Genomic DNA, 13,173 nt, shown 5'->3' with positions numbered 1-13,173 from the left:
CCCACACACACACACACACACACACACCCCCACCTCTTCTCCCTTTTCTGTCTCCCTCTCTTTTTTCCCTTCTTCCCCTTTCCTTTTTTCCCTCCTTTCTCATTCCTTTCTTCCCTTCCTGTTTCCCTGTTCTTTCCTCTTCCATCTCCATTTTACTTTTTTCTCCCCTTCCCCAATTCTTCCTTTCTCTCTCTCCCCTTAACTCCCTTTCTCTCATCCTCTCTTTTTTCTTTCCCTCTTTCTTCCTTCCCCCTTCCACCTTTTCCCCTCCACAACATCTACAGGGCTGTCAGTATAGGTGAAGTAAGTCCCCAATAGGTATCCATTTTTGTAACGCCAGCAGCACCAGATTTTATCATCTTTTAAGTATGTAAGCTCCTCAAGAAAGTTAGTTTTGGATATACATGCACCATCATTTTAAAAAGAAGCCACTAATGGTATGCCTTAGAGCTGTCAATACATTCTTAAATTCTGTGCTTTGTGCATGTTCCTTCAATACAGTACATACCTTGTTTTCACCACAAGTAGTTCCATCTACTGCAGCATCAAGCTTCGAATGACACGTGGTCCCCACAGAACACCACAGTGAGTTACATACATTCTGTAATGGAAATGGATAAATAGTAAATAATAGTTATGGTAATGTAAGTACTATGAACTGGACTGAACATACAGAATAAATTAAATCTTAAGATGTCAGTACACATAGTGTAATTGTATGGATTTTCAAACTGTTTGATTGTGAACTCGTATATAGGAACCAATTCTAACTCATTATTACACAAGTCACTTTAAAATGTGCGCTATACCTATGCTCTATCACCGCTAAAGCAAGTAGGAATTAGAATCTTACATCAAGGTCCCGACAAAAGGTGGAACCTGATCCATACTGAAGGCGGCACTGATGTCCAACATCATACAGGACTCCCGGAGGAACAGAAGGGAAATTAAGTAACTCCTTACTTGGTGGGTCATCCAAGCAAAGCCCCCAACCTCGGCTGTAGACAAAAAAGACAAAAACAGTGTCATCAATAAACAAACACCTATCAGACTTGATTAATAAGCCCATGAAAACAACACTGATGGTGTGCAAAGTGCAGTAGGCCAAGGCACCCAATCCGGCTTCAGCAGTCATTAGTTTAGAGCAGACATAAGAGTGAAAAATGTATTTGTATCTGTTGCTCTAGGTTTTTGTACTTTGCACATTGCTCTTTGCCTTAATAAACATACGTTAGTAGCACTGTTAAAGTTTTTATGTTAACATACTATATAAGTAAATGTATAATGTAGCACCATCTTGTCTCCAGGTTTTATCATATTATGGTTACATACCAATATTAAAAACATTAAAGGCCAACTATATATTGACATTTTGGCTGGTCACTAGTGGGTTGAATTTTAAACAGCTTTGTACACCTCTCAAAACACAGCAATTGGTAGATTTTACTTTTTACTGCTGTAATTAGTGTCCCCCTACGGCCATCATAAAGGTTTCACCACTCTTGCAGCTGGATTTCTAATTTATTCCTTACATCATAGCTCTACATTTTGGAGAATTCATCAAAGAAACATCATTCTATTTTTTGGCTCTGTAGTAGATGCAGCAATAGAGTTGAACTGGGTACTCTGGTGGAGATTTATCATGCTGTAGAAGTGTAAGCATGCTGTGCAATTTTAGTTTGGAGCTGGAGATTCCTTATATTTAAATAAAGAGGAACCTGTTCGTTTATTTTACATTTAGATGGGAAGAATTTATTTTTTCTTTTGCTTCTGTTTTAATAGATGTTCAAACTGGGGTATCTTCAGCTACATCTACAAGTTATGGTCTATACCAGCCATTCTCAACCAGGCTTCCATGGAACCCTAGGGTTCCTCCAGAGATTTCCAGGAGTTCCTTGAATTGTGGCTGATTCACCTCCCATCTGATGGACCTGGACCTGGAATGCATAGTTCTAGGTCCAACACCACTTGGCAGAGTCAGCGGCATTACATCAACAATCTTTTAGCTGTCTGTAAGGTGGGAAACTTCCCATTAGCCACCAATGTAAGGGGCATTCTTTGCACTGGCCACCAATGTAAGGGGCATTCTTTGCACTGACCACCAATGTAAGGGGCATTCTTTCCACTGACCACCAATGTAAGGGGCATTCTCCCCACTTAAAGGCTACATGCACCTTTCTGACCATGTTTCATGTTACACCTATACTGTATTTATGCTGTAACATGAAACATAGTCAGATTACAGACAACAGCATTATGTACACTGTTTATGATGTAACATTTTTACTATAAGGATGATAATCTACTTATGTACTGTATATGCTAATGCTAATCTACTTATACCATAGAAGGTGCTACTCCACAGCAAACAGCAAGGATCACTGTTACCCACTGCAACGTTTATTACATTTGCATAGCCAAAACTTCACATTGTAAGTGGTTGCAGCAAATAATGAGTTGAGCAGGAAAATAAATCACTTAAAAAATACAATTTCACTTTACTTATTAATATAACAAACTGCAATTAAAAAAACAACTAAGTAGATAAATAAGTACGTTTAAAATGTTAAGATGAATATTTTTACGCTGCGGTGTGCAAAAAAAATCATGAATTCATTTCTATCCATATAAACGAGGGCCTGGGGTGTTGATTTGCGGGACGATCTTTAATATCCCTGGCCGTTATTCACCGTTATCTCTAACTGTGATGTGGCAGGAAGTGGCTGATTCTCTTGTTTGTGTTTGGAAACTTTAGAGGAAGCAAGTAGGTGGGAGTCAGTGTGAGAGGGTGGCCAATGTCCTGTGGGTTTTCAGGGGTGCGTAGGCTGCTCACCAAAGATTTACATTTGTGTAAATAAAGACCGATAAAATTAGAGGACATTTAGCTGACAAAACAGAGAAAATGAGCTGTATTATATTTCATTCACAGCTGGGAACTGTAAGATTTATAAGGAAGCTGACATACTATATAGAGCAGAATTCTAACTTTGCAATTTCACTTGTCCTAATTTATAGTTTACAAGTTATAGTTTAATATTTATACATGTTTGAGAACAGAGATCTAAAGGCTGCCAAAGCAGACCCTCCATACATACATATGGCTTCCCTTGTATTCTTATTTCAGTTTATGGCCTGTAGCTTTTTCAGTGCAATTTTCATACTGTGTTGGAAAGAGCTGGGAAAGGCTAGAACCACTGTCAGGTTTTTTTATTGCTGTCTGTATCCCTAATGGGGACATGCAAACTCTCTAGGTGTCCTGGCAACAGAGGTTTTAACCATTCCATACTCTATCCAAAATTGTAAAGCCATCTTCAACAAGTTACAGTTATACAGATCTTACAATATTTTTTAAATCAAGGATGGAAATGAACAGATGATGAATTAAACACTTGAAAATACAATGAGTATTTCGTCATGCCGTTCAATTTATGCAATTCTCCTGAGATGTGGGAATAACATCTGGGATATTCTATTCCAGTATTCTCAACCATAGGCTGGCACTGTATGGACACGCCTGGCACTGGCATCTCTTGGGGGGAAACAATAGGAAAATTCCATCTTGGCTGATCAGCTCCCTTCCTGATATGACATAATAAGGCCTTTAATTGTATTATAGTGGACCTTTTACACTCACAAATCAAATGCTACCAATGCCTCCCTCTATGTATGATGATTAATAATAACAGACATGTCAGGGGTAAAATGCTGTGATTATGAAATACTTACACTTGCAGAGCATTCACTTCCTGCTTTGAAAGTGCAAATGACTTCAGTTTGCCAAAGCAATGCACACTGGGATTGCCTTGTCATCAGCAGAGCATTGCTGGGAAATCTCATCTCAGGGAAGGCATTTTCCTCCCCTAAGATGATGTGCATGGTCACATGTCCTAGTCACATGTGCCAGAAATCCAGGAAGTAATAGGAGAGCTAGTAACCTGCCCTTAGTAAGCATGGCCACTGTCAGAAGACTGGGGAAGAAAATAGAAATAAGCTAAGCAAAGAATGCAAATAATTATCTAGAAGTATGTGTTTGTAGATTGCCATTAATAAACATTTCTGAAGGTGTGTTTGTTGTTATTTTAAAGATATGGGTAAAGGTCCGCTTTAAGGTTTCATAAATGACTCCCACAGTATGAATGGCTGCTTTCTATACTATCACAGTCTTAATGCATGGTCAGGCTCTTAAACTTCACTGCTCAGAAAAGCTCATCTTATCAGTGACACAGAGTGGGCCCACATTAACCTGTAAAAATACTGGACCCCTATAGATGAAAACTCTAAGTAACAACAATGCATTGCAGCATGCGCTCACACCGCCCACCAATGCACACATGTTCTGTACACAATGATGTGCCCTGCAATGTGTACAGGAGCCCTTAGTGCTTAATAGAAGAAAACATAGGGATTGTATGTTACTGTTCTTATTAACTTTGTGTAAATCTGTGGAGACATGGCAGCAGGTTTGTTTTAGTACCCGCTCCCCAGCAGTATATCCTTACCTTTGCTTTGCTTCCCTGCCACTCTGCTCAGCGCTGGAAGCAGAAGGAAATACCTAGTACTTCCAAGTATGGAGGAGCATGTGACTCACTCCATGTGTCACAGCACTAGGCCAATTAGCACTTTCACATGGGGAGTTCATAGCTCTGTGCGAGTTATGACCCTGGCAACCTGTAGATTACACTGGGCTTTCCTCTGACTTCTGGCAGCTATCTGAAGCAAAAATGGAGCAAAAGGAAGGTAAGTATGTAGGGATGATGCCTAAAACTTCCGCACAGTGCATAGCAGTGAATGCTGTTCACATGACATTACTGCCACTAGATGGAGCTGAGGAGCATAGGAACTTCCAATGCTCCTCAGCTCCATCTAGTGGTACTAATGTAATGTGAACACCATTCACCCAACTATGCACTGGGCAGAATTTTTATAAATCATTCCTATGTGTCTGTTGAGGTCTGCATTACAGTGGATGTGCTGCTTAGCCATGCATTGGGCAAAGCACAGATTCACTGCAACTGACAACAAATACTCACTTTGAGCAAGGATGTAGACGCTATTATAAGGTATTTATTGTATTAAAAATTACATTTAGGTAAATATTACAATCAGAACTCGAAATGGTTAGTCAATAAAAAGTTCCCTTTACCACTTGAAGTCCGCAGTGTTACACCCCCTTCCTGTCCTGGCCATTTTTTAATATTCATCGCTGCAGTACTTTGACTGACATTTATTCCATCATGCAACAATGTACTGAAATTATTTTTATACCATTTTTTGGGGACACATAGAGCTTTCTTTTGGTGGTATTTAATCACCACTGGGGTTTTTATTTTTTACTATATTAAGGAAAAATTACTGGAAGTGTTTTTTTTTTACATTATGTTATAATACATTTATTATTACCCAATTTTTTGGTAAAATATAAGAGGCGGGGTCCCGTTGGGTAAATAGACACCAAACATGTCAAGCCTTAAAATTGTACGCACCCACGAAATCGCAAAAAAACATAGGCGATGCTTCAAAAGCTTTTACCGCTCATCAGTTTAGTGTTATCAGTGATTAATGGCCCTAGAATTATTGCTCTCACTGCGACATTCGCGGCGATATGTTAAATGTGCGGCGTAATGGGCGCAATCGTTGTTTTCGTACGTATGCGCACCCGACGCATGTTTGCACGCGTGTATGTATGGGTGGGGACTTTTTTCTAAAAAATTGTTTTTTTTACATTTTTACACTTACATTTTTTTCTCACTTAACTTTATTGTTATCACATAGGAGGCTAAGAAACTCCTCTATGTGATAGCAAAGATATGTGACAGGTCCTCTTTATGGAGACATCAGGGGTCTCCAAGACCCCTAATGTCACCTGGGGACCACTAAGGAAGCTGATGAAGCAGAGATCAGCTTCATCAGATTCTCAAGCTGGAGAGTGACACAAGAATGCGGAAGTGATTTAATATACATCACTTCCACATTCTGACACCGGAGAGGGGATTGGAGGGAGATCGTGTACCGACCTCCCTCTGATGCCCTGTTAGAGAGCCACCATGCTGGTCCCGGGCTCGCACCGGGCACAGCAGAGCCTGGGACCAGCGAGAGGGGGGCCGTAGAAGAGGGGGTGCTCCGATCCCATACAAGCGATCCGCCGGCTCTATAGCATCGTTGCCTGTTTTTAAATTTTGGTAGTTTCCAGCTCTTCAGACGGCATGTTACATCTGTCAGAATGTTTACTCTGGAAGCTCCCAGCCAGCCGTTTTTTTACAACGGGAGGAGGTTAAAGAAAGCATTCCCTTGTACAATATTCCTTCACTGCTGCACTTAATATTGTAGGCCTAATGCCGTTTTAACTTATTTGCATCCATATATATTAAATGGCCTTTAAACTGTAATACACAATGACTGACCTGAGGCTAATTCCATCTTTCATTACACTGGTAAAGCCTAATAGTTAATTATTAGGCACACGACGTGCAATGTCACCTATGTAACAAGCCCCATGACAAAGTCAGTACACTGTATACATTAGCATTCATTAGTAAAACCAGTCAAGCAGTGCAGAATTAATTGTTAAGTGACCTTCACCCAGAAAAGCACAGAGAAGTATGTGAGGGTCCATTCATATTGGCATTGAAGGAAAATGATTGTGTATTTATAGTTAGCAAATATTTGAAGTTGTACTTGTAATAATATAAATGTAATTTTGATGTGACTTTCACATTTCTACATGCTTGCTCTCACATATTTTTGTGATTGTGTTATGTAGAGATTTGTACATTAGCCAGTAGAAACAGGGTAGATTAGCTACTTTAATAACTCTAACTGCTTAAAACGACTGTCACTAATAAAAGGAAAACTCCAACCTGCAAACAAATACACCAATACTTGATACTTACCCATCCCTCTGTCCTCACTGCTGAACTCTGCTGTCTAAAGCTGGCTATACACTGAAAAATCTAAGGAAATGGGCAGAAAATTGGCAGCTAAACAGAGCCTGCAACCATTCAGATATAGGCACTGCTCAGGTATTTTGACAGCCGTTGAGGTTGACTGTGAAAATACAATAGCTACTGCAGGACAGGAGATTGTGATATATATTCTTTTCAGCTGGAAAAAAAAAATCTACTGGTGTATATCCAACTAAATAGAGATAAGCTTGCTGAAAAAACTTTAGAATCACTTAGGCCCGGTTCCCACCTGGGCGTTTTTCCGCGCGTTCGTACTCGCGGAAAAACGCTCAAACAGGGAAATGCCATTATTTTCAATGTGCATGGTTCCCATCTGTGCGTTTTTCCGCGAGTACGAACGCGCGGGAAACAGCCCTACGCCCAAAGAAGTACATGTACTTCTTTGGGGCGTTTTGGTCGGGCGTTTCCATTGGGATACAGCCAAGTAGCCCTCGGAAACGCACGTTTGTCACGCGTTTTTTTACCCTGAATCGCGGGAAAAACGCGGAACACGCGACAAACGCACAGATATAATACGCCTAGGTGTGAACCCAGCCTTTTGGCTGTATTGAATGTCTGGTCACCCATTGTGCTCTGTGGTTCCTTTCTCCAACTCCACATCACCACTGTGTCCTGTACTGATGGCTCAGAGGTTCCAGAATGTAAACAGTTTTGCAGGGAAGAAGCTGGCCTTTCAGATTCTTCCAGGCTTTCCGGATTATAGCTGGGATCTGGATCTCTGGAGATTTATAAGTGTTCTAGGTGGGATGAAATCTCAAGTCCTGGGGTCAGGTGTTGCTGCTGATCAGGTGGCGGAGAGCAGCCTCATTACGAATCCAGACCAGAGGTCAAGGGAGGAGTTGGTGTGGTGAGTGCTAGAGGCACACGAGGGCCAAGCCAGGTGTGGTGGTGCCACACGAGGAACAGCCAGGAAGGCTGGAAGATTTGGATGGGCTGAGAGAGACAGAAGTCTTGGGATTGGGACACTGAAGGTATGGGACAACCTGAGAATGGTGAGATTATCTATTCTATTTGCTGAAAGACAAGTGGACTATATGTTGTGCTGCTGAAGAAAAGCTCTTTCTCTTATGGAAGAAATAAAAGACTGTTCTTGAGGAATGCTGAATTAAGTTGTACTTGCTAGGGAGGATGTTACATCAGAATACAACATTATGCACCAAACAGAGAGAACTTCCTGTATATCATAGATGAGCAAGCGTAGAGACTAACGTTGCACTACGCTGCCATCTATAGGTCAAAAGACATATTGCAGTCAGTATTACAATCAGTGCATGTCTGTATATGCTGTTGTATTTCCAACACTTTATGTTAAAACAGCTTTGTGACTGGTCATTAAGCCATTATACACACATATACATTTATACAAAGATTTTAAAACAGTAAATTAAGCTGTTAATCTAATTTATTTATTTTTTATGTATATTTAAAAAAAGTTGACAAGCCTTTTTACTTTATTCACAGCATTCATTGATATATTTACATTTTATAATTGACTGGCCCATTCACAACAAGAGTCAATAGAGGTCCATTGACTCTTGTTGTGAATGAACCAGTGGGCCAGTTGATGGCCGCAGTGCAAATGATAGCTTGTATTTACAAAAGTAGAAGTACTGCTGCACGGGTCCTAAAAGTATTTTTCATATTCATACCAATATCATTGCATTTCTGGATACACCGATTCAGAATGAATATTTACCACAACAACGAGAGTGTACCTCATTTATATTGATAACTCTCCCATGGACCAACCTCCAGACAAAGGAATTAAGTGCTAAGTTTTGTACCCAAGTATAATACTCAGGTTTGGCATTAATCAGTTAATGACCCCACTGCAGAACAGCAGAGGTGAGGAGCCTATAAACATAAAGACAATAATGTGCAGAGGCCCACAATTCAGATAAAAAAAAGTGAAACCGAGAGGCATAAGGTGGTGATGACATCATACTTTGTCTACAATGGCATCACACTTTCTGCTGTGCTTAACTTAGGCCTCATGGCCTCATTCACACACAACGCAAGAGCAAAATTGTATATTGTGTATATGCGCGGCAGTGTGAATGAGGCCTAAAAATGAATTCTTCACAAACTTATTAAGGTTGGCCCAGTGGCCTAATGGATAAGGCATCAGCCTCCGGAGCTGGGGATTGTGGGTTCAAGTCCCACCTGGGTTGTCTTATTTTAAACATATAAAAAGAGAAGCAAATGCATAAAAGTAATGATCAACATAGGAAAGCGGAACAAAAATAAGATATATCTACAATGAGCATTAAGAATGGGTTTTATCCTAACAAAGAGGAGTGATGAGAAAAATGAATAGAGATTCATTTAATACTTAGGGGGTTATTCACTAAAGCTGCCGAACGGCGTTCGGCTATTCACTTCAGCTCTGTAGGCTGATTCCAGCCGTACATCAGCTACCTTTGGTCAGCAATTCACTCACTGACGTTCGCCCCTATTATATAGGGGCTGAACAGAAGTGAGCAAATAGCTGAATGGTGGCGATCTGCTTGTTGCCTCCGAGGTAGCAAGCATAATGTTAAAAAATGTAAACTAAGGGGGCACCCAGATGCTGCCCCCTCCTTGTGAATGAGTAAAAGGGTACTTGTACCCCTACTCATTCACTAAAGGGTTAAATCAAAGTTTAACTAAAGGGCCCACACTTTAGAAAAAATCCCATAATAGATAAAAAAAAGTTTTTTTTGGACAATTCCTTTATTTAACAAAAAAAAATCCCAACAAATTGATCCAACGACGTAATCCAGGGTCAATCACAAGGTCGAGCGTTGTCCATCACGACGACTCGGCCAAATTTTGTAAAAAATTATGCCCGCCGACCTGACCTCACGCGGCGAACTCCTGCCGCAAAATGACAATGTGACAGATGCCGGCAAAATATAAACAATTGGGCGACATCAATGCTAGCTCCGTCCAACTGTTTTCATTTGTCGGCACCTGTCACATCCCGGACCGGCCGAATAAAAACAAATGATGTCTGCCCAGTTGTTATTATTTGCTTTGGCAGACCATTCTCCCCGCTTCGGCTGTGACTACGGCTCAGCCAGAAGCAAATGCGTTTGCGCCGACTCGGCTCAGCCGTTCTCCTGCCTTCAGCTGCTGTATGGGCTATTGTGAATAGCCTGTACAGCAGCCCTTCGGTTCGACTGAACCCAAGGGCTCCGGCGGCCGAAGTATCAGCCAAAGCTACGGCTAAATCCTTTGGCTCCTTAGTGAATAACCCTCTTAGTTTTCATCTTCCATCAATATTTTATGATTTTAATCAATTGTATACTTAATTTGCATATAAAAGCATAGCTGTTATGATCCTTAGACAATAAGAATAAACATTGTTTTGTAATATGTAAAGGGCATTCAAGTAAAACTAAGTAGGTTAAAGTTGATAAATATCACCAGCACATTTAGATTCTCATGTGACAGCCACTTGGTGTTTTGGTTGTAAGCTGAACGTATGCTTCCTCATAGCTGAGCGAATATTCATAACTACAGCAGTTTGTGGATGAAGGCACATGCAGGAGGGTTGCAACGGTGACTCAAACTGCATTATGAGCAATAGCTAATGTAGCCCCGATTACCTTCTGTGATGTTGCTACTAGACATTTAATGATTGCCAGGGCTGTTGTCGGCCTGGCTGGATTATAGTGGCATTTATCTGGTTAATCCCAGGTGTCTGGCATTGCCTGTACCTACCTGGGTGGAGTGTGACAGCCAATGAGAGACACTGTGAGTGTATGTACAGTACAGCAGCCAGTCACTGGGTTTCTCTCAACTAGTGGTGCATGCTGGGATAGGGTACATATACTGAAGGGATTGGCCATGTGCTCAGACTAGTCGGGGCCAGCCATGGACTAGGGCTGGATACTATCCAGCCGGCCCCCCAGGCTAGGCCTGAGGTAGGGTTGCCACCTTTCTTCCAGCGAAACCCGAACACTGTAGCGACTCATGGAAAATCTTTTTAGAGAATGAGTCGCAGCTTATTCATATGTAAATAGCACCACCTATTCATATGTAAATATCACAGTATAGACTATTTTCAGTGGGGTGCCATCTCTTAATTTTGGTTGCCCCTGTCTGCCTGACAACTTGTGTCCGGGTTTCATCTGCCATGCAACCTGGACACAGCATTCAAAACCCGGACAAATGGCAACCCTAGCCTGAGGCCTGGGAGTGGGCAGAGGCTGTAGTGCGGGAAGTGTTTCCCTAGGCCTCCAGTATTGAGAAGGCATGTGTTGTTTGCCAGAGGAGGAGAACCAGAGAAGCTGATGTCTGCTAGAGGTTCCTGGAACATGGAGGACCTCTGGAGCATGGCTGGTGCCTCTCCTGCTGAGGATCTGTACTCATCTCCTGCTCATCTGTTACTCCAATTGCTATTTGCTGTACTCCAAGTGGATCTATACTGAGATGCTAACAAGGTCTGGTGAATCTGGAGTCTATGTTAGTTACACCCTGGAAGTCTAGGATTCCTATACCCTCTCTCCCCAGTATGAAGATGTTTAATAAATGTTATTCAGCATTGCAATACTGGAGTGGACATCAGCTTTGTGGGCACTAAAGAGGGTGGTTAATGCTAATGGGGCAGCTGAAGACCAAATCCCTTAGACAGACTGGTGATGACCTGGATTATTCCAGCGGCTCCTTAAGGGGTGAGTGCTACACTAATTAGGATCATAACTACATAAAGCATCATGTTGATATCAGGTACAATTTCCTGCCACAGACAGGGTGACATCATTATTTTTAACCCCAGCTCTGTATAGTCCTATGCCACATGCATGTCCTTGTTCACTGGACTGTGAATAAGCATTACCACAATGATGAGACCTTCCTTGAACTCCCCTTCTCCTGTAAACTACCTAAACACCTTTCATCCAGCCCCCGATGAATGAAAACAGATTAGCAGTACAGAGTAATGCAGCAGAGTCCAACTGACTCACTATACATTTATAATCAGTAAACAATTTCTGGAACTTACTCTAAGAAGCGTGTGATGTAGTCTCTGCTGCACCGGGACCAGGTAAGTGGAGAAGTGTCATAGAGAAGCTGCGGTGACATAATATGAGGTCTCTTTCCCCTGGGTTCGCAGTCATTTCCATTGCCATCATGCTGAACACCAAAACTAGCCCACAATATAACACAGGTCAGTCAGTTAAGTCTGTGCAGTACCGATTGCTAAATTTAAATCTTACAAAAATAAATTATATATGTACGCATTTATACGGTATATCATTACTACCAGCTAGGATAAAACTAAGACTTCATAGTTACATCTTTATAAACAGCACAATGCAATGTTCAATAATCCATTAGAAATCATTTTACATTTTTCTTAGGGCCAGGTCACACAGTTGCACTGCATTGTTACATAGTTACATAGTATTTGAGGTTGAATAAAGACATTAGTCCATCAAGTCCAACCTATTAGGATCTCATTCTAGGAGTACCTGTACCCCTGTATATTACGATTAAGAAATCGGCCAAAAGTTTCTTGAACAATTTCACATTATTTGCTGAAATCACCGCCTGTGGCAGTGAGTTCCAGACCCTAACTGATCTTACTGTGAAGAACCCCCTTCGCCCCTGTGCTGGAATTTTTTTTCCACCAATTTTAGGTGGTGACCTCTAGTTTTTGTAACGGAGTTAATTTTAAACAGTTTATCGCTAATGTTGCTACCACCATTGAACATCTTGTACATGGAAATCATATCCCCCCTCAATCTCCTCACCTCCAATGTGAACATGTTTAAATTTAGTAGCCTTGTCTCGTAGCTCTGGTCCTCCATACCCCTAATTAGTTTGGTTGCCCTCCGCTGGACTTTTTCCAACTCAAGGACATCTTTTCTTAGTACTGGTGACCAGAACTGGACCGCGTACTCCAGATGAGGTCGAACCAATGATCTATAAAGTGGCAAAATTATAGACTTGTCCCTGCAATACATCCCCTTTTTAATACAGGACAAGACCCTGCTAGCTTTGTTTACAGCAGCCTGGCACTGCAAACTACCTTTCAGTTTGTGGTCTACAATGACCCCCAAATCCTTCTCCATTTCTGACTTCCCCAGCGGCATACCCATAATTGTATAACCCATTTGTTTATTTTTAATTCCAAAGTGCATTACTTTGCATTAAAAATAAACATTAAACCTCATCTGCCACATTAATGCCCACTCCCCTATTTTATCCAGGTCCTCCTGTAATG

General features: G+C 41.3%; 1 protein-coding gene and 1 non-coding gene across 2 annotated transcripts in view; one reads left to right on the top strand and one right to left on the bottom strand.

The window, feature by feature from the left end:
• The window catches only part of LOC108796025 (A disintegrin and metalloproteinase with thrombospondin motifs 7-like), a 74,406-nt gene that overhangs the window by 46,512 nt on the left and 14,721 nt on the right, over positions 1–13,173 (bottom strand). Inside the window, exons 7-9 of the mRNA XM_018567393.1 lie at positions 11,950–12,093; positions 854–998; positions 509–601 (exon numbers count right to left, since the gene is read on the bottom strand). Of these exons, the coding sequence (XP_018422895.1) occupies positions 509–601; positions 854–998; positions 11,950–12,093 (382 nt within the window). The remainder of the gene's footprint in view (positions 1–508; positions 602–853; positions 999–11,949; positions 12,094–13,173) is intronic.
• On the top strand, positions 9,061–9,133 carry TRNAR-CCG. The gene has a single exon. It is a non-coding gene; the product is annotated as a tRNA-Arg (tRNA).

The sequence above is a fragment of the Nanorana parkeri genome, unplaced genomic scaffold (genome assembly GCF_000935625.1).
Source record: "Nanorana parkeri isolate BGI_ZX_2015 unplaced genomic scaffold, ASM93562v1 scaffold1043, whole genome shotgun sequence".
NCBI lineage: Eukaryota > Metazoa > Chordata > Amphibia > Anura > Dicroglossidae > Nanorana > Nanorana parkeri.
The sequence above is the reverse complement of the archived record's forward strand: the minus strand, read 5'-3'. Positions and strand labels throughout refer to the sequence as shown.